This window comes from Carcharodon carcharias, chromosome 26, assembly GCF_017639515.1.
Source record: "Carcharodon carcharias isolate sCarCar2 chromosome 26, sCarCar2.pri, whole genome shotgun sequence".
NCBI lineage: Eukaryota > Metazoa > Chordata > Chondrichthyes > Lamniformes > Lamnidae > Carcharodon > Carcharodon carcharias.
In genome coordinates this window covers 42028430-42051125 of record NC_054492.1, presented here as the reverse complement: position 1 = coordinate 42051125, position 22696 = coordinate 42028430, and the positions used below count along the sequence as shown (strand labels likewise).

General features: G+C 43.1%; 1 protein-coding gene across 7 annotated transcripts in view; it reads right to left on the bottom strand.

Moving 5' to 3' along the window:
• Positions 1-5469: 5469 nt before the first annotated feature.
• The window catches only part of galk2 (galactokinase 2), a 168205-nt gene continuing 150978 nt past the window's right edge, over positions 5470-22696 (bottom strand). For 6 of the 7 annotated variants that reach the window (XM_041175299.1, XM_041175295.1, XM_041175294.1 and 3 more), the window contains one exon: positions 5470-6602. In XM_041175299.1, the coding sequence (XP_041031233.1) occupies positions 6395-6602 (208 nt within the window). In that variant the 3' untranslated portion in view covers positions 5470-6394. The remainder of the gene's footprint in view (positions 6603-22696) is intronic. The other variant, XM_041175293.1, reaches the window with a different exon arrangement.

The window sequence follows — 22696 nt, the reverse complement described above, 5'->3', positions numbered from 1 at the left end:
ACATGGAAATAAAACTATTTCTAGAAGAATATTGTGAACAATATATATGAAAAACTAATTTCCCATTTTCAAAAGCCTTCATTAGAAGTGAAAGTGGCCAGTTTCATATGGAGGTTAGTACTAAGCTAGTTCATAGTTCACAAGTTCAGTAATCAAATTAGAATGTTATAATAATGAAGAAATTATTTTCTTTAATTAAACACTCAGCAACAATCTTGTTGCCATACCAATTTGCTCTACAGTTGAAGATTATCCATTTTGTTTTACCTTTCCATCAACCTGAACCATTAATTCACAATTTGGTGGGTGGGCTAACATGGTGGTATCAATCTGCTAGTAAGGAGTATTCAGCCAAATGCAAGCCTGCAGCACAAGAGTCTAATTTGGGTCTGGATTTTTAAGTTTTCAATTAATTTGTTGGTGATTAAACTTTCAATGCTAAGCCTTGACCTTTAACGAAGCCCATGGTTTTGTTCATTATCCCAGGAGGCTTCAAAATTATGTTGAGTTGCACAGGACTGATTTGGACCCCATTTTTAAAAATAATTCTAATGTTGTTTTTGGCTCAATTTTTTTAACTTGTCCTCTATCTTTAAGCATGAAATTGCAAGATTAATGAGAAAAAAATAACGAGGCAATCTTAGGACACTAAATAGTCCTAAAGTAGTTATCGTTTTAACTTTAACTGAAATAAATGCACACCACTTGCTCCAAGCTACCAAGATCTAATTAAAGAAACACAGAAGTTGAGCAAAGATCGTCACCAGAAAAAATTCGAGTAAGTTAAAAGTCTCCACTTACTTTGCTTTTAGGTCACATTATCACCACACTGATTCTTATTTTAAAAAGTACTTAAGCAAAGTTTTTGAATTCAGAGTAAAGTTTACACCTATGTTATGCTGTTGTGCAAATTGAAGACATATGTTATACAGCAAATAATATGCAATTAAACCAGTAGTGCAAATAGAATAGTGATTGCTAAATAATTCATCTGTTTTTATTTTTTCTGCTTTTTATCTCTTCCCCTGCCGTTTAGTTTACATGAACAAACCCAAAAGGCAATTACAAAACTAAGGTGGGATGGTATCCAGTTTAACAAAAAAATCGACAGGTTTGTACAAAATGCTGTTGATGAGCATGAGATTTTTATTTTGCCTGAAGTAATGATACAGCAAATGCTGACTGTGTCACCAGAACTATGACCAACCACTTTTGTGAGCATATTAACAATGAGATGAGAAAAATGCATATTATTGATGTAGCCTGTGGATTCTGTCAATACAACATTTGGAATACCATATTCACATTAAAAACTGTGACCAATGCTGCTCCTTTTTAAATAGGATGGTTGCAATAACAGCAACAGAAATACGGTACAGAAATTTATGGCTGAATACATATAGCTCAATTATGTTTTTTAATAAGGTAATTGTAATAAATGGGGTAATTGTAATAATTGTAAGTTAAACTATTTCTTATGGTTATGGGGGTCATGTGACTATATAGACGAATCAGTCCTAAGCGTGGGGAATCCTAGGGGTGCAGCTTCTTAGCCTTGGTCTTGGAACATGCATGTAGCCTCATCAAAAGTCTGTAAACAAAGTTTACTGTTTCATGTATGAAACTAGCTCTTCATTTCAAGTTTATTACAGTAATGAAGGCAAAAGACCTGGAATTACTTAAGAAGTGGATGCAGTGACTGTACATTCACTGGATCACAAGATAATTATGAACTGATAGCCATCCTGAATTTGCCTTTTATGTGTTTGAACCCTTGCCGGTTTGTGCTACTGTTGTAATTTAAAAGCAATTTTCCAGATTAATCTCGTTTCTACAGTTTATCTGATATACCTCTATAAGATCACCTCTTAGATACTCCTTTTCAAGGCTGAAGCAGGGATGAGGAAAGTCTGGTTGGCATTGTCTACCTGGACTTTATAAAGCCTTTGATAAGGTACCTCACACTAGGTTGGTTACTTCACAAGATAGGATATTGTGGGATCCATTGGGATTCGATACATTGTGTGGTGGAGGCAGGTTCAATCGAAGCATTCAAAAGGGAATTAGACTGTTATTCGGGGAGGAAGAATGTGCAAGATTGTGGGGAGAAGACAGGAGAATGGCACTAAGTTAATTGCTCATGCAGAGAACTGGTGCAGACACAATGGGCCAAATGCTCTCCTTCTGCATTGTAACAATTCTGTGAATAGGAGTTGGTGGTTGGGGGGGTGGGGGGTTGCTGAGGGGAGCAAAAAATTGAACTGAGACTACATTGAGCTTTAAAATGATATGAGCAACCTTCCATGAGTGCCCGAAGTTTCCACAGATGAATCCAAAACTCTGGAATAGTCCGAAGCAGCTCTTCCCTGGCCCCGCCCATCCCCCTGCATATGCTCATTAAACCTCCAATGACAACAACTCCGTCCCATCTATGCTCACTGATCCACCAATCACAACCTCCGCTTCCCCTGTACTTGCTGATCCTTCAATCACAGCCCCGTTTTCCTCCGTGTGCTCCATGACCATCCAATCATAGCTTTCCCTTACTTTGCCCCGTCCCACACTTGCTCACTGATTCTCCAATCACAGTTTCCCCCCTTTCCCACCCTCTGCTGCCCCCATGCAAGTTACCTAAGAGTGTCACGTTTTCAACCAATCAGAAAGTGCGAGTGATCTCATGGTGATTCTGATGTTGAGGCAGCAGCACACAAATCTAGCGAATGGTGCTGAGGGAAAATGGTGCTGCAGAACAGTGGCAGGCTGAGACCGGAGCAATGGCAGGCTTCAGATAACAACTACCTGTGAGTTTGACAATTTTTAGTAGTGAGAGAGTGGGACTAAGGCACAAGTGGCCTTGGAAAGGTCCAGAGGAGAACTACAAGAATGATTTCTAGCTCAAAGAACATCAACTACTTAGCTAAAGTAAACAAACTTTAGAACTGCCATAGTCACCTCATCACAATGTTTATGCAGTAATGCTTAGTAAGTGTACTTTACATACTGGCTAGTCAAATGCTGCCAGCATGTCAGGAAGCAGGTTGAAAACTCTATTGGTGTTCTACAGGCACTGGCCTTTCATCAAACACATAATGTAAAAGCACTATTAAGATTAGAATTCTGGAGACAATACAGGAAACAGTATTGTTTCTGATTATCTCCATTAACATCCTCAAAAAGTGCAGATTTTGTGACTGTTGGGTAAGGACAGATTATGGTTTGCTGTGATGATATCCATAGTTGGATAGCCTCTCGCACCCAAGACTTGAATGTGAAAATTGTCATTTTGGTACCACTTGGACTGTAACCTGTGGAACCTTGTTGCATCATGAGTCGGTACCTTTAAGAGCTGAGAGGAGAAAATGAAATCTGAGAGACTTTTACCTTTACAGAATTTGTATAAAAACCTGTTATAGTCATAAAATTAGAAGTGTCAATTCATTGCGGAATTCAAATTCTTTTTCCCACAAAGGAATAAACTGTAACCTTTTTTGTCTACATCACATAAGGTTGAAAAGAGAGCTCTCCAATAGCGCAGAATATGAGACAGAGTTAATCCCCAGCAAGCTGGTAAGTTTGTACATTATATAATTAAGGTTTGAATTGAACTCTAGCATTCATTGATGCCTTTATGATGTCTGCTATTCATTCTCTGAAACTGATACATTTAGCACCATTCTGTAATTACTGTGTGAAAAGAAGTTATCATTCTGCGTTAATGTAAGAAAAACTTTGGCAAATAAAAGAAATATTTCATGTATGAGGCATCAGTTACAAAAGCACACTGGAATAGATCTGCAAATAGTTTGTTAACAATTATCAAGTTTCTTAACTTAAAAAAAAAATCAGATAATGTATTTGATGCATTCGGGGTTACTTTTTAAAAAATTCCTGCAGGGCCAGGAAGTTCAAGTTACAAAATTGTCAGTCAGCAATACAGATAAACACAATTGCATCGCATAATTGTTCAAAAAATTTATTTTTAAATGACTTACTTTTGGTGAATGTATAAAAACTGTTTTCACAAGCAGTTTTACGGTAGGCACAAGATTCAGTCAATGCATGTATTGACAATTTACAGATATTTTTATTTGTTACTGAACGAGATGTGTAAGATCAATAAATTTTGGAACCCAGGTTGAAAATCACTTGACACAAAGATAAGCCAAAAAACTTGCGAGTTCATGCACAACTTTTGAACACCCAGCTTATCCATTTTACTTGTGTTCCCACATTCACATAGGCATCAGTGACAGTCAACACTCGAAAGTCGGCAGTCACTAACTCAAGACCCACTCCGCAACTGAGTTTATAAATTAGGCTATACTCCACATCACTGAAAAAAATTAACTGGTTATTCATCCTATTGCTCTTTGTAGAATCTTACATGCTTTTGTTTACATAACAACGTTACATCAAAGAAGTGTATCTGATTAAATGCATTATGCTTTTAAATGTTTCTAAGAGATGATGCAGCATTTTATTAATGCAGTTTTTTTTTCTTCTGGCTCTGTATTAATAAGCCAATCTCAAACTACCCACCTCCCAAACAAAAGCACTCAATCATCATGATATGCATATTTAAAAGATTTAAAAGATTATCATGATATGCATTAATTAGCTACTTGGCTGAAACACCATTCTGCAGGTTTTAATGCAGGCTAGCTAGATTTCAATGTTAATAGAGTCTTCCTAATGGGCAGTCTACTTAATTAATAGATCAACCTTCTTGTTCTGATCACATCTGTTTCCAATGTAGGGTAGAAAAAATATTATTGAACAAAACATTCTAGTCTGAAGTGCAATATTGAAAATATCTGGCATAGTACACACATGTTTAACAGCAACATGATTTTGTTCTTTCACCATTATCTCCATCTCCATTAGAACATTACAACTGAATCCACTGAGGAACCTCAAAAATCAAGTTCAACAAAGACGGAAGCAGAGACGGAAGCAGAGACAGAAGCGGAGGCAGAGGCAAAGGCAGAGGCAGAAGCAAAGGCAGAGGCAGAGGCAGAGGCAGAGGTGGGAGCAGACGCAGAGGCAAAGGCAGAGGCAGAAGCAAAGGCGGGAGCAGAGGCAGAGGTGGGAGCAGAGGCAGAAGCGGAAGCAGAGGCAAAAGTGGGAGCAGACGCAGAGGCGGGAGCAGACGCAGAGGCAGAAGCGGGAGCAGAGGCAGAGGCAGGAGCAGAGGCAGAGGCAGGAGCAGAGGCAGAAGCGGGAGCAGAGGCAGAGGCGGGAGCAGAGGCAGAAGCGGGAGCAGACGCAGAGGCAGAGGCAGGAGCAGAGGCAGAAGCGGGAGCAGACGCAGAGGCAGAAGCGGGAGCAGACGCAGAGGCAGGAGCAGAGGCAGAAGCGGGAGCAGACGCAGATGCAGAAGCAGGAGCAGAGGCAGAGGCAGGAGCAGACGCAGATGCAGAAGCAGGAGCAGATGCAGAGGCAGAAGCGGGAGCAGATGCAGAGGCAGGAGCAGAGGCAGAAGCGGGAGCAGATGCAGAGGCAGAAGCGGGAGCAGAGGCAGAGGTGGGAGCACAGGCAGAGGCGGGAGCAGAGGCAGAGGCAGGAGCAGATGCAGAAGCGGGAGCAGACGCAGAGGCGGGAGCCGACGCAGAGGTGGGAGCAGACGCAGAGGCGGGAGCAGACGCAGAGGCGGGAGCAGAGGCAGAGGCAGGAGCAGATGCAGAGGCGGGAGCAGACGCAGAAGTGGGAGCAAACGCAGAAGCGGGAGCAGACGCAGAGGCAGGAGCAGATGCAGAGGTGGGAGCAGACGCAGAGGCGGGAACAGATGCAGAGGCAGGAGCAGATGCAGAGGCGGGAGCAGAGGCAGAAGCTGGAGCAGACGCAGAAGCGGGAGCAGACGCAGAGGCGGGAGCAGATGCAGAGGCGGGAGCAGAGGCAGAAGCGGGAGCAGAGGCAGAAGTGGGAGCAGATGCAGAGCCAGAAGCGGGAGCAGAGGCAGAAGTGGGAGCAGACGCAGAGGCGGGAGCAGACGCAGAGGGAAGGCAGAGGCGGGAGCAGAGGCACAGACAGTAGAAGTGGGAGCAGAGACGAGAATAGAGTCAGAAGAAGGTTCAAGTGAAATTGCGTGTGAAATGGACTCTTCAGAAAAATTGCTACTGGGTCTAACTATTGAAAGTCTTCAGTAAAACATTAAGAATTACAATTACATCTTTTGTCACAAAAGGAGCATTGTCGGTAGTGGTCTCTGGAGAAATTAAACTGGGTCTGTAAAGAAACAATGGTTTGTGATCACCTCAAATTTCTTGCAAAAATATAAATGTTTCATTTAAACAAATGCACCTTAACTACTCAAAGCAACAAGCAATAAATGGATCAGTTTAATGGTTTATTTTGGAGAAAAGACCACCTAATTCCCACAGGTGTTGCACCTTACTTAGGCCTCTTGATAAACTGCAGCTCCTCCTCCAGGCTGGGTAGCAAACAGACTGTGTGTCTGCAAAGCTGCCCTTTGAACATCAGCTTTGTAATAGACTTCTTGCACCTTTGTCAGGAAACTATCTAACTTGTTGGTGGGCACCATTGACACTGTGCAGCCTCCCCATCCAGCACCAGTTAGCCGTGAGCCAACAGCACCAGATTGCCTGAAAAAGAGAATAATAATTAATGTAAATGTCATCAGACAGAAAATGAACATTCACTTTTCATATTATAGTTATCTATAAACACTAACTGTACTCTGGATTCTAAATATGTAAATAGTTTGTGTCTATTGCAGTCACTTTACTATATAATGCTAAAATATTATATACCACCAAAATGTCATGACATGCATCCTTTTTCTCCTCTTTAAATTGTTGTGCACAGCAGAATGCAAGATATTAGAATGGAACTTTTCTCAGGTCAGACATAGCAAAACCAGATAGAAAGCTCCCTCTGTTTCAACCCCAACTTCAGAAACACACATCGTACTGCACTGCTCATGTCTACTAGGAATTCAATTAAGACTGCCCTAACTTTTTTCACATAAGATGCTTACAGCAAGCAGTTCCAAGGGAAATTTTATCCCATCAATCTGAGATGAGTTTGAATCTCACTTATAAAAGGTAAACAGGCAATGCTTTACCCATTGATGCCACCCAGTACCTGGCATTTGTGAGACTTACAATATTACTGAAGATTAGTGTTTAAAAACCACCAGTGGCATCTGACCACATCATAGACTCAGAGTTGAATGTTTCTTTTTTTTTAGCCCATACCTCTAATTTAGAGTCAGATGAAATGTTAGGACCCTCTATCAATTTGAAATCTAGTAGCTACTGGGCTCCAAAGGCCAATAAACGGAAGCCCCATTCACAAATTACAGCCCGTTTGGAAAATTATGATTAATTTCATTGGTTCGATAAGGAATACTTGTTTGAGGTTAGATTAAGGCACATTAATCTCAGTTTCCCAAGGCTCCACTGGTGACAGCTGCAGGTCTTCGAATCAGATCTGCGTCTTCTGGAACCTGAATTGCCGCATGTTAAACTTCCACTGCAAGTGACAAAGAAAATGAGGCGGCACTATAGTTATACAACAGCCTTAAGTAGAATAATTTGGTAAAACCAGTCCTGTGTTAAATCTCTCTAGTTCAACTGAAGCTCTTGTCACATTATGTAATTATGTAGCCACCCCCCTAAATAAAAAATGGGGACATGGGTTTTCCTTGGACCTGGTCTGCTCAAATTGGCTTTACAAAGAGAAAGAGATGTCGTGTCTCATGTTGTCAACTACATTTTGCTTCAAGCATTAGTTCTTTTATCTGCCAATGGGTAGTCTGACATTTTTGATTTTTCCTTTTCCTCCCCTAACATTTTTCTTAATTATTCCGGGTTGCTGGTGATACTTAAGTTGCACCACATGTGGTGGTGAGCCTGGGCATTTTCCGCTTCACAAGACAGGCTGGGACAGAATTCTACTGTCTGCGGCAGGATAACTGGCAGACATCATCTGGAACAGGGTTGGCTCTTCCAATAGGGGTGCACCACAGCAGCAAGTCTTGGAAATCAGACAGGGAGTTAACTGTGCAGGCAACCCCATATTCTTCACTCCAGTATAGGTGGGCATATTTTAAGGACATGAATTCATCATCCAACATATTTGCACTAATTTGCATGGCATCAATGGCAAGTGCATATCTGCCAACGGGCTCCTTTAACAATCTGAAGCGCTACCTTAGTCATACAATTAATTCAAGTGATTGACTGCATAGTCTGAGGCAGGATTGAGGGGGATTTACTTTAAGCAGTAAAGCCTACTGGCCCAAGGCCTGTCAGTAATTTTCCTTCCTCCCCACCTAAGACTGATTGTATGACAGAGGCAGGAATCCTGCTGGCAACGTCTGGATTAGTCCAACTCTATGAAATTGGTCAAGGTTAGAAGTGCAGCAATGGTGTGCAGGCAATACCTGCCCACTGGGATGGAAAATCTTAACCAAGATGCCAGTGAGACTACACCAGCAGGTAGGAACATTATTTTAATTCCTTCAACATGTTTTCACTGTTTTCCAGTAATCCAGGTGATATACTTTATTTCCAAAAATATACAAAAAAAATTTGATACATTGATCTAACACTAGTAACTTACAAAGCTATGCAATAATTTAGATACATTTGTCCCATTAGTAATCGATCTCAGCATTTTCCAAGGACAGAAGTGTCTTTCACCCAGATCATGTAGCAAGTGACCCTGTCAGATATCAGAGGAAGCTTTTTAATGTTGAATGACACATGTGTCTGGTATGCAATTTTTTTAGGTTTTGTAGTCCCCGAAACAAAAACTTCAAAAAAGTAGATTACTTTTCAAAAGTGTAGTGTTCCTCATTCTGAGTCAAGTAATAGTCCGCAGGCGTTCAAACCCATGGGAGAGGTTTTTAGGACATTGCATCATCCCATCATATAACCTCTTCCTTTCGACATCCCATATTTTCTCTCAATTTTTCTGATGTAGTGATACCCAATTAGTATTACTCAGAAATGAAATGAGGAAAACTACTTCTTCCAATCATTTTTGTTTGATATCTGTTGTTTGTCATTGTGCACGCTGTCTCTCTGTTGGAACAGCTGCCTGTATGACTGTCTTAATTCCTAAACAATACTTTTATCTGAAGCAAAGCAACACAACAATTCCTTTCATCTAACAGAAGGAAAATATGAAATTCAATATGTGGGTGAGTAATTGATTCAAAAATTGAGGACTTAAGGCGTGGGGAGAATTCCTCAGGTTATGATCTGTTAGTGACAATGTAAACATAATGGAATAATTTTATCGAAATTGGAAACAACTTTACAAGAACTGGTAATGGTTGGCCGTTGCAAAGATTCCACTATGCTAAAATTTAGAAGGATGTTAGAAAGTGTCCAACTAGAAACCACAGTGGCCCCATTAAACTGCATGTGACTGGCATACTTGCCAGACAATAAGAAGGTTGAGTTTACAGTCCAGCTAAATTTAGGCTTTCTGGCCGGGCTGCTGGTGCAAAGCTGACAAGACAGCAATGATTGAACTGTCTGTTATATCGATTAATCAGCTTATTTGAAATATTATTTGTAGCTGCTAGCCCATCTTACAGGAAGCTAGCCTGCTGGAAGATGCACGAAATCAGGCCATCAGATCAAATTTAAACGGATGTCTACAGTTCAAAGGCTACATTTGAGAACAAACATCATTTCAATCTTTATAAAGTTGCAAAATGAACTAAATACATGTCAGCTTTTGCCAAGGTGAAAAGGGAGTAGGTGAAAGGTGTCAGTCAAAAATGAAGTACATACAAATGTACAAACTAGGAAGAGTAGGGCAGTCAACCCCTTGAGCCTGTTCTGCCATTCAATTTCATGGCTGATCTGATTGTGGCCTCAAGTCCACTTTCCTGCCTATCCCCAAAATCCTTTGACTCCCATGTTAGTCAATAATCTATTTACCTCTCCCTTAAAAATATTCAATAACCCTTCTTCCACCACTCTCGGGAAAAGAGAATTCCACAGACTCACGATCCTCATCTTCGTCTTAAATGGGAAATCCCTTATTTTTAAACTGTGTCCCCTAGTTCCAGACTCTTCCATGAGGGGAAACTTCCTTTCAGCATCCACCCTGTCAAGTCCCCTCAGGATCTTATATGTTTCAATAAGATCACCTCTCGTTCTTCTAAATTCCAAGGGGTTCAGGCTCAATCTGTCCAACAATTCCTCATAGGATAATTCCTTCATCCCAGGAATCAGTTGAGTGAACTTTGTCTGAACGGCTTCTACTGCAATTATGTCCTTTCTTAAATAAGGAGACCAAAACGGTGCACAGTACTCCAGATGTGGTCCCACCAATGCCCTCTACAACTGTAGCAAAACATCCCTTTTATATTCCATTCCCCTTGCAATAAATGACAACATTCCATTTGCTTTCCTAATCATTTGCTATACCTGCATACTAACATTTTATCATTCATGTGCCAGAACAACCAAATCACTCTGTACCACCGAGTTCTTCAATCCCTCTCCATTTACTGCTTTTCTATTCTTCCTGCCAAAGCAGACAAGTTCACAATTTCCCATTATATTCCATCTACCAAATTTTTGCCCACTCATTTAATTTATCTATATCTCTTTGCAGACTTCTTATGTCCTCTTCACAACTTACTTTCATATCTATCTTTGTGTCATCAGCAAATTTTAGCAACCATCCATTCGGTCCCATCATCCAAGTCATCGATTCAGGTTGTAAATAGCTGAGGCCCCAGCACTGATCCCCGTGGCACTCCACTCATTACATCTTGCCAACCCGAAAATGACCCATTTATGCCTACTCCCTGTTTTCTGTCGGCTAACCAATCCTCTATCCAAGTGAAAAGAATTGCAACATAGAGGCTTGAAATGAGTTCTGTGGGCATGCGAGGGAGTAATAAAAACCCAAACCTTTTTAATATCTGGCAAAACGATGCCACCATTGTTTGCCAGGCTAACAACACAACTTCTCCGGCAGCACTTGATGACCAGGATCAGTGCTCTGTACACTACAAGCAGGATCTGGGAACAGAAGCAGGAGAAGCCAGCATACTTTAAGGAATCTGGAAATGGTAAGAGTATTGACGGTGCCAATGATTGGATAAACAGCCCAAGACTGCATGCACAAAGTGTTGTCCATCAATCTGTTCAACATTTACTGCTCACCCAGTCCAAGCCTTAATAAACTTACAGTTTCTGAGCTGTATCTCGTGTCTCAGATAAATGTTCAATTCAAGTTGCAGCTTAAAATTTAGAGGCTTTTCTGCACATTAAATTTGATCTGACATCTACTCAATCTACTAACCTGTCCATATCCTCCTAAAATCAGTTACAATCTGCTTCAGGGTTAATGTCCCTGTTTTTCCCTCATGTTCATGTGTTGATTTTGGGCCCCCTGTTCACAAGTCCAAATCATTTTTGTATACTAAGACAGAGAGTGCCAACACTAATCCCTTGGGGAACACCACTGTTTAAATCCTTGCCATCTAAACAAACATCTGTGGAGCACTATGCTCAGCTTCCTGCTCTTTAACCAATTTCTTATTCACACTGTGCAGCCCCTTTAATAGCTCATGCTTTCATTTATCAACAAGAATCCTTTCAGAATATTTTGAAAATGTACTAGTATTAGCTTTATCCCATATTATGGCCCCTAGAACCTTAGGGACTACCAGTGTTAAGGTGAATGATATGTAGTTATATGGTTTACCTTTTCTCCCTTCTAGAACAGAGATACTGAACGGAATTTTACAGCCCCACCCACACCAGGTGTCATGGGCGGGAGTGAAAAATATCATAAGATTGGAAAAACCTGTTTACCACTGTCATAAAAGTAATCTGGATTGTCTGCTCCAGCTGTCAATGGCGGGCTGTTTCCCACTGCGGCACTTCAGTCACATCATTTTAATACATTTGCATTTCAGTATAAAGGCTGTTTTCCAGAACCATCTCCCTACGCTGTATCAAGAGGCCATGTCGACATCCAATTAGACCAACGTGTTTCACAATATATTGTTAGAATCATATCTCTCAAGACTGAAGTTTTCTTTTACAAAATGGAATGATCTGGACATCTGGGTGCTAACCTGGGATTTTTTTTTTTAAAAAGTTCATAAGTTCACCTTGGAACTGTAAACAAGCAGGCTTCGTCCAAGAAATCACCTGACCTCTATGGTACTTGAGAAGGAGCTGTTTTGTTTGTGTTGAATTGCAAAGCACTTTAATTAATGAAAAGCTGGGAGACAAAAAGGCAATCACCTAGCAGAGGGGAAAAAAACTGAAGTTGTGAACCTGCTTGTTTGGAAGGCAGTCTTGTTAGAGAGCAAGCTGAGGAAAGAAGGATATCTTGACTGACTGACTCTCTCTCTCTCTACCTTGCCTCAAATTGTGTGTAGCCGGAGAACCCTCATCTGAGTGTAACCAGTCTGCAGTTGGACTTGCAAAGCTGAGACCAGTGGTGACAACTTCCAGGCATCCACCGGGTCCAGGGACCCAGCTTCACACGAAAGAACTCCAGCCCGACAGTGTCGAGACCCTGCTGACTTTATCCTTTATTTTATAATGCCCATCCTCAAAAACCATCTCTGCAGAGAGACTCTATCTGTTTGTCCTTTTTTTGTCTGTGTGTGCACGTGCTGGGGAAATTCTTTAGGAAGAGATGGATAGTTTTCCTTCCTGATTATAATTGTGTGTTAATCAGTATTTGCAACTTGTTAAAAGAAGCTTTGTTTTAAATAAATTAATCATTGAGTTTTTGAAAGAAGCCTGGTCTAGAGGGTACTAGAAGTATAGCTACATATTTGGCCATTTTAGTATGAAAATTAAACGTGTAAACTAATGGTTTGGCCTGCGGAGTAGTGGGTCTTGATAATTCGCTCACTCCTCCCTTCCGGTCGTAACAATATTAGCAGCGTGCATCTGGTGACCTGCACTTCGCTCATGACTTTGAGGTTCATTTGCCTACCTCACATCACACAGCGCTGGCGGCAACTCAGACTCAGCGCCAGGCTTTGCAAGCAGCACCACATTGCTTTCAGGGGGGGTGTCAGGGCAAGTCTCTATCTACCAAACAAGTAGTAAGGCTTTTAATGCACTGCAGGGTTAGGCCTCCACTGGGGAAGGGGGGAAACTGGCCTGAAGCATGGGAATGTGCTGCAGGGAAGGTCTCCACTGGGGGTTGCAATCAAACACATGGCTGGGCAGCGGCAGTGGGAAAGTGTCTTCACTGCCAGGGTGGGGAGACAGTTGGTTACAGAATGACCAAAGTGACTTTGGGCCAGAACGAGACGATCGCTGAGTGAAGAAGTGCTCCAATGTTGATCTTGCAAAGACTGTCCTTGTCCCTGTGCAGGCAAGGTGTGGGCATGTCAGTCCAGTCTCATTCGTGCCCAGGATGTTGTCATAAGATCACGCGTGTTGGTCCTAGGGGAATTCTGGCATCATACTGGGCTGCAGATGACACACACACAGTCAGGGGAGTCATCTGCAGCCTTTAGATGGGGAAAGGTACTGTGAGGGCATTTGAGGGTGTCAGCAGGGTGGGGGGGTGGGGGGGGGGGGTATATGTCAGACTGTGCAGTTGTTCTCAAGATGGGGAGCGGTGAGGTCCACACGGAGCATAGGCATATCTACCTCACCATGTTCCAAGGTAACTAAGGGATATCAACCACAATCACAATGGGATGAAGGGATACAGGAAGAGGATTGAGAGGGTCTTGGAGGGAGGGAAACCTGAACATTAAGCTCCTGCAGAGCAATGGGAGGGATTTCCATACTCACATAGGGAGGGTCCAAGCTGGTCTGGTAGAGAGACCTCAGCACCACCGTCTTCCAATCTGCAGAGATGGCATTGTAGAAAATTGAAATGAGGAGATACTTTGCTGGTGAGGGCTCTGGGGGGCCAGTTGGAGGGCACTTGGGGGAGGGGGGGGTGGGGTGCCATTAAGGGGGGCACCCAACTGAACTCTGCATTCCCAAATGAGAGACGCACAGCTTAGATATGTTAGGAGCCTTTCAATGACAATGCAGGGAATTAGGAAAATGAAGCATGATGTGCTTTCATGCGAGACTAACTCCACAAAGGGGCACTAATCGACCTCCCTGTATTAACCCCTTGTTCACTGAGTGGAGATTCCCCAGAGCGGTAATGCCCTCCAGAGCAGTTGGGCGACTAGACAAGCTTCAGGTGCATGTTACGATCGTGCCTCTGGCAGCATCATTGAAGAGAAGCCTCAGGCCCCCCTCAAATAATCTCTGTTCCACATTTTTCCTCATATGTATTCCAAAGAGTGTGGTATCAGAGTGCAATGAATGAGGATCCAAAGCGCTTGGGCTTAAAGTGTACATCCAAGCACCTGGCCAAAGCAATCTCATAGTAGTTGGTCATGTAGAGGAGGGGAAGCGCACCTTGAAATGAACCCTGCACTGGCCTGGATTTTGGGGGCGATTAGTTTCCAACACTGGAACAAAGCCATTGAACCCACATTCCCTGAAGAGTCATTGACAGAAATAGGACCTTTGCAAGCTGATGCTGACTCATGTCTGTTTTTCATTGATGCTGCAGAGAGGAGACCATCAGGAAGGTGGAGCCTGGATTTGTTGCGGCCTACATAATGTCAAGAAGATATAATGTCTATAATGTCATTGGAAATTACTTTAAAATAGGGCTTAGTGGTATCTGTGTTAATGTGTGTCTATGTGTGTGTGTGTCTTAATTGGATTAAAGCCAGCTGATCGAGAGGCTTTGATGTATGGAAGAGAAGTAGGTTTGAAATGTTAATTAGATAAACGCGGAGGCAATTTGCATTTTACTTTAAACAAACTAGTGTAGCTTGGATTCAAGGAGAGGGAGTGAAATATTACACATAACCAGGTGAAGTTCAGAAACAGTGTGTTTGTTTATTTTTCCCAAGGATTACTAATAAAGTGGGTATTATGAAAGGGTTTTATTATTAGAAGAGGTAAAGTTCAAAAGACATAGTGATACAATGAAAATGTGCATTCAAAGAGCAAAATATGTATAAAGGAAGAGAGATTCTAAGATCTAAAGCCTTCAGCCTGTAAGCCTCAAGCCGCTGTCTGCAAGGACCCAAGCTGAAAGAAACTCATTTTGAATGCGACTGCCCAGAGTGTGCTTTGCCAGCAAACTGTTTAAATCTATGTGTTTTACTGTTGCCTTAATGGAGGTGTTCAGATTAATTAGGAGATTTTTGAAGTTATTATAGTAGTAATTTTGTAGACATATGTATGTGCTTACAAACTTTCTTGTATTAATAAATGTCTAATTTAGTTTTATAAAAACCTCTTGAAACTCAGTGTTCTTATTAGTACTGAATTCAAAGCCTGCATCTTGAAACATACACATGCAAAATTGGTTATGACAGTTGTTTCAAGTTTCCCTCTGGGATTTGAACAGTCCAGCATTTTCCATTAGCTGTGTCATAATAATACAGGTGGGCAGGAGAGGAGAAGATTGTGACAAAGGAGGAACTAAACCCTCAAGACCAAGGGGCAGCAGGGCCCCTCTGGGCACAGAGGATGAGGCTCACAGAGAAGTCATGCGTGGGTACCTTGCAAGACTGAGGTTGTACAGAACTCGCATGTCTTATCTGCAGATGAGTGAGAGACAGTGCCGCTGACACCTAAAATGTCCAGGGGTCTGGTGACTCAAATTTCCAGGAATTGGTGCCACAGAGACTGGGATGTCATCCATTGCCACGGGCTGTGAATGTAACCACCACACTGAACTTCTACACAAGTGATTCCTACTGGGGGCCTCTGCGAGATCTCTCAAGCGTCCACTCACAAATGCATACATGAGATGGCAGGCACCCTTTTTGCCAAGGCCCACAATTACATCAATTTCAACAGAGATCAAGCAAGCCAGGAAGCCAAAACACTGGACTTCGCAGCGATTTCCGGATCCCACAGGTGCAGAGTGCCATCGACTGCACTCATGTGGCAATAAAAGCTTCTTGGCAACAGGAACTCCAACACATAAACAATGTACAGCTGGTCTGCGGCCATAAGAAACTTATCATGCAGATTTGTGCCAGATACCCAGGAAGCGTCCATGTATCTTGAGTGAATGGCAGATCCCGGGCATCTTTGAGGAACCAGACTGGATCTGGGGTTGGCTCTTTGGTGACAAGGGGTATCTGCAAAGGATGTGACTGATGATATCCATTCAAATGATCATAGAATCCTGCAGAGAGAAGGTACAGCAAAGTTCATGCTGCTACCTGAACATTGGTGGAACACACCACAGGCATCTTACAGATGCGATTCCGATGCCTGGACAGATCTGGCGGAGCGCTCCATAACAGTCCCCAGAAGGTCACATAGATCATCGTAGCTTGCTGTGCGCTGCACAAGCTGGCTCTGCAAAGGGGGGAGGACTTGCCAGATGCCAATATGGAGGAGGGCATTGAGTTTGTTGAAGCTGAAACTGCAGGGGAAGAGGCCATAGCATGGGCTAGACGAGTTAGGCGTGTACATGAGGCCCTCATAGCTACCAGATTCCACGAGGAGGATGACAAGTTGCACTGAGTACCCTCTTGGAATAGTGTCCTTCATCATAGGCCAACATTAACAACAGCGTTGCAATTCCTCTCATTTCAACCATGGACTTCAATATGAGAGTGAACAGTTACACATCCGGCTCACATTGTCCTGATCCTTCGAAGGACAATGAAGCCTCAGGATCATGTGTCCTTGCACAGAGGAAATGCTAACTGGAGGAGGGAGTCCTGGCATCAGATGTCAGAAGGTGCTGCCTCTTCAAGCGTCCCTCCAGCATCCCAGTCGCAACAGCAGCCAGGAGCTGTTCCACTATCCTCAGTGGGCTCGTATCTCTATGACTTCAATCTGACAAAGCTCCTTAAGGTGATCCATCTGCAGCAATGGGACAACACATTCTGAGTAACCTTGATGGCGAAACTAATAGATGACACTTGGGCCAAGGCAGGTTGTTCTGCAGTGTACATCTAATCAGAGATGATTCAATCCTCTGTGTTGCCTTTTTCTCTGTCACATTAATATCCGATACTCTCGGTTGGGGAATGCTGGCCTGCTTTTATCCTCACCTTACTATGCATGTAACCACCTGAAGATGACGATGTTCAACTGCTTGCGTGCCAGATATTAAAATCCCTCCTCTTTAAGACACACATTGTGCCCTCATGGCCAATTGGCACTTGCGAACTCCAAAATGCTCAGGCACCATGAGGCCCTCAAGGTGACAAGTCATCGCTAATATAAAGAGCAGACTTCAGCTTCAGTACATCCTCGCTCCTATCCCATTGCTCCCTTCAACCTTGTCTAAAGCCATGTGCTTCCAGAGCATGCTCAAAGGCTCTGTGGACAACCAGAAATCACCATTTGCAATTAGCATCACACGTCTCGGCAAGTGTGTTTAGGTGATGGGACGCACAATGCTGCATCCCAACATGATGACAAGACCCATGTGGCCCCAATACAGGCAATTACAGGTTGAGAAACAATCAAGGTTATAGGTTCGAGTGCCAGGGCAATCATGTAGCTGAGAGGGATAGAGCTTCAGCACCTTGAGGTGGCAAGGTGCTCCCACTTATTGGCGAGCTTAGCAGATGTACACTCGGAAAGTCGGAAATGCGGTTGGCCGACAGGTGTGCACACGAGCTCTGAGTATGGACTCATAGCATGAAAACCCTGCTGGATGACAGAGCGCACATGGAGTTCCCTGATTTATGACCTTTCTCCATGTGTAAAAACATCTGTCCTTGTACACTATACCTTCATCTTTCTAGAATGCAGATGAGATAGGAGAATACCTCTGCCTTAACCTTATAGAGACAAGAATAGACATGACATGATCTTGCAAAGCATGTGAACGAGGTTCCTTCCACAAACACACTTAACATTAAGGTTGAGGCATCACTGATGTCAAGAATGATGTGAATAAGGGGCACACACTGTGATTATATGGATGCACACTAGATAGAAGAGAAGCCTATGATTGTGACATCTGTGATAAGTGGGGGGAAGGCACAATGGCATCACACCTGCTTGACAGCAACACAGCTCATCATAAAAAGGAGGCATACACAAGAGGTGATGTGAAATGGGTGTGATTCTATTTACACTTCTGAACATTATGAACATGTTGTGAACACCCATGCCACCTTTGGGCTCCTAACTTTTTTTAAACTTTCCTAACCTTACTGCTACGTCTGGGTGCATCCCCGACATCCACAGCAGAGATGGAGACAGCCTGCTGACCGGTACGTCCTGTTGTCTGTGATGATCTTGGTGTGCATCCTCTGGAGAGCAGAGACCTGGAAGGCCCCGCCCTGCTTTGGGTGTCCTGCTGTGTGGAAGGTGGACCCTCCTCATCCTGTGGAGCTGAGTGTGAAGGGGTCACATGAAGAGGGGATTGGGATCAGCTGGACACTCCTGGAGTCAACTGGGTAGATGGCCCCAGGGCATCCATCTGCTGGGTGCCCGAGGTCCCCTGGCAGACTCCTTGAGGAGATTGGGCAGCTGAAGAGAGAGCAACGTGCCCTGCATCCCTCTCACATGCCCACTGATGGATGCCACCAATGGCTACAGCAATGGATTGCAGCTCCTGCACCAGTGCAGGACCAATGTCCTAGATGAAGGTCTCCATTGCAGCTGCCATCCTGCCAGTGTTGACTTCACTGTGTTGGCATGCTGCACTATCACCTCAGACTGAACGTGGATGGACACCTCCATTGCCCATTGCAGTCTGAAGAATGCAGCTGATATCCCTTCCTGATGTTCCGGTGATTGTCGCTGCAGCTCCACCAGCTGATTTAGGACCAAGTCCAGAGTCTCGTCATCTGACTCGGACTCAGCAGAATCCTGGCCTCCAGCAGTCTTCCTTTGATGCCCCTGCCCACTCCTGCTGTGGACCAGATTGTGATCCCGAGCCTGCTCTAGAACTAGGTGCCAACGAGGTGTGTGTATCTTGCCTGGTGGAGGGTGTGGCTGAGCACCGTGCCAGGTCTTCTGCTGTGGTGTCGTCGGGGCTCAAGCTAAGGACCCAGCTGGTTGAGGTTCCTATGAAAGAAAGTACAGATAATTAATGCATGGCAGGCGACTCTAAAACAGGACAATGCATTCATATGCTTGCCTGAGAGATGAGCTGGTGCAGGATCCGCACGTGGGTGTTTGCTGCCGATTTCCCCATCGCCGCCAGCTCAACGGCTCGGTTTTTAGGCTGAGAGAGGACCTTGTGTTCCGGGACTCCACCCCCTGTCTGGGGCCTCTCCCTGCGATTAAGTGCGACTTGTCCTGCATAAAGGCAGATGGAGAGAGTGTAAGTAAGATGCATGCCAGGGCAGATGATAAGGATGCCTGGCATGTGTGTGTGGTGAGGAAAGTCACGGACAGGATGAGGACGAGATCTCCAGAGGAGGTGAGCCCAGATGGAGATGCGGGGATGTGTGAGAGAATGAGTGGTGATGTCCCTTGAGCTGCCAGTGAATGTGTGATGGGTTGTGATTGTGTGAGCTGAAAGTGATGGGATGGTTGACTTATCCTGGCAGTACGAATGAGATCATTTGAGATCATTCATCCTCTTTCTGCACTGTGTGCCTGACCTTTCCTGTGCAGCGCTGGCATTGACCACCACCTTCACTGCCTCCCAAGCCAGATTGATGAGCTTGTTGGACCTCCTGCGGCCAGAGCAGGGGTAGAGGACATTGCTGCAGGCCTCAACTACGTCCAAAAGGTGTTCCAATGAAGTGTCACTGAATTTGGGAGCTACTGTCTTCTTGATTTTCGGGGCCATTCCTGGGCTGCAGACATTGAGAGTGCTGTGCGTAGCTGCATGTTAAATACGGCGCCTGAAATGAAGAAGCAGTGAGCTTATGGCGGGGCGGGCGAATCATGTCAGCGACCTAGCATGTTTCCCGTCCATGCACATTTAATGAGCGGGAAGCAGGTGATATAGTGCAAAAGCCCACCATTGTGGCCAGCAGGTAAAATGCTGATTTTCACACCTGCCACCATACTTAGTGCACTGAGGGGAAAATCCCGCCCGTTATGCTGGCAATCCTCCGGTCCTCTGGCACAAGTTCCATTTCCAAGGACGTTTGAAAGATTGTAGGCATTCTCTCTGCTATTTCCTCATTGGCCCTCAGTGTTCTAGAACGCATGCCATCAGGGCCTTTCCCAATTTGAGTTCTATCAATTGTTTCAGTACTCCTTCTTCACCAACGATTATGCTACCCAGTTGTTCCACCTCTTCTTGTACTTTTCTTCTGTATTGCCATTAGCACAAACCGTACTTCTGTGAAAACTGGGGTTAAGTATTCATTTAGTATGAAGCATAAGAAGTGCTTCAGAGAGACTGAACTGATCATATTTATGATATAACCATGTCGATCTTAATCCTTCTGACTTTAGATTTTCTATAAAACGGCATTTGGAGCTTGTTTTAACCACTAAAGCCTTTCAAAAAAAGTTACTCCATTGTAATGATGTTGAACGGGAGGGAGGGCAAGCGGAAAGGAGGTGCATAAAGACTTTCATTTTGATTAAAAGTTAAATAGAATGGAGGAAAAAGAAAGAAGGAATAAGAGTCCTCAAGGGTAGCTGAATAATTATAGTGTTAAGATATTTTTTAAGCTTTCGTTTTTCTACCTTAGGGCTGATCTTGCAGTACTAAAGCTATGCCAGACACCTGAGAAGATGTATCACTGTAATATGGGTAGGTATACTGATTGTGGAAGGTGAGCTAAAAATTTACAGAACTGCTGGTCCAGGGAGAATCTTTTCTCTGGACATGCTGGGAGTCCAGTGTTCATATCCATGCTCTTTCCTTCAGTATTTCTGTATACCTACATTGAACTAAAAGCTGGGAGAAAACCAAGTTCAATTTCTGCATAGGTATATAATTCTCTGCACAACTAAGATGTTTCCAGTACTGTCAACAACATTCTTCACTGTGTCTGATAGAATGATGCAATTCCTGGTACTATATTTATTCGGAGTTAACCTTCCTTTGGTTAAATTGATATTTACTGATACTTACAGAGTGTGACATTAGAATTCACTGCTATTAGCCCCAATTGGTAAAAGATGATGCAATGGCCCCCACACACACACACTACTGAGTTGTCAGACCTTATAAACGTATAAAAATACCAAATTATAAATACATCCTATTTGGATTTTGTACACATTGTTTAATAATGTAATAGAACCAATATCTTTTTAAACACCAGAACTCCAGGGTCCACACAGTCTGACTATCAGCCAGTTGTCTTTTTGATCAGTTTGTGAAAACAGAGTTTGGTTGTTTTACGAACGTAGGAATTAGAAGCAGGGGTAGGCCACTTGGCCCTTCAAGGCTGATTTGATTCTAACCTCAACTCCACATTCCCCCTCCCCCAACAACCTTTCACCCCCTTGCTTATCAATAATTTATCTACCTCTGCCTTCCACTGCCTCTCTGTCTTAAATGGGCGACTCCTTATTTTTAAACAGTGGCCCCTAAGAGAAAACATCCTTTCCACATCCACCCTTACAAAAAAAAGTCAACAACTTACAAAAGGAAGAAAGACTTTGTGACAGTGTGGACCTGTCAAATGGTATGTAACTGACATTTAGGTAGTACAGTTATATTTTAAAATATTCATATAATTCTGTATTTCACAATTATATTTAATATATCCTGTCAGATGGAACAAATTGTATTTAATTGGCAATATATGAGCTCCATCCGAGAAACAAATGGATGAATTGGAATTGAATGCAACCACGTGACTGTTATGGGCAGCATCACGAAGATCTGTTTGAAAGTCCACATGAAAGAGAAACTGAACCCTGGGCTGCTGATCCTGTCATTGCAAATTCAGGCCAAGAGACTCCTTAACATAAGCTGTGTCACCTCTGCAAGAACAGAAATCATAGGAAACACATTTTGCTATAACCTGCATTTCCAGCACGTAGCCACAGTTTCTCAGGCACAGCTAGATCCACTACAAGAGGAGTCCTCAGAAACCCAATATATATTGCTGGAGGAGCATTTTTTGGGCTGTTGACATTTTAAATCAACAAAGGACTCTGCCAAGTTTGGCAGCAGCAGCAAACCTTTGGAAAAGGTAAATTAACCCTGTGAAATGTTGGCAAAAAGACATTAGCAATTGATCACCCTTCTTAATAATTACTTGTGTACACTTATTTCTTTTCCTTGCATTTAGTCTTTAATTTATAAATAGATATGGTAATTATTACAATTCCAGTTCGTTGATACTTTCACTGTATGAGTGTATAGGGTTCCCTGGAAGTTCAGAGCATAATTTATTACATTTTACAGTTATTATTAATCCTGAGCTGTGTCACCTCTGCAAGAACAGAAATCATAGGAAACACATTTTGCTATAACCTGCATTTCTAGCACGTAGCCACAGCTTCTCAGGCACAGCTAGATCCAACCATAAGTAACAGTCCTACAGTCTGCCACTCTGGTTTGCATGTAGTGTTTCCCTATAACTTACATCACAAGATAGGCCTAGCATGTAGAGAGATACTGAGGGTGTTCACTACAGTGATGAAACTGGATTTTTTGTTTAAAAACATGGAAAAAATATGATTATACTTTTCTGTGGAAAGATGGAGTACTTTGAACAAAACCAACTCCCCTACACGTTCCTTCTTCTTTAAGTATTTTTGTACAATATATTCCACTTAGATTA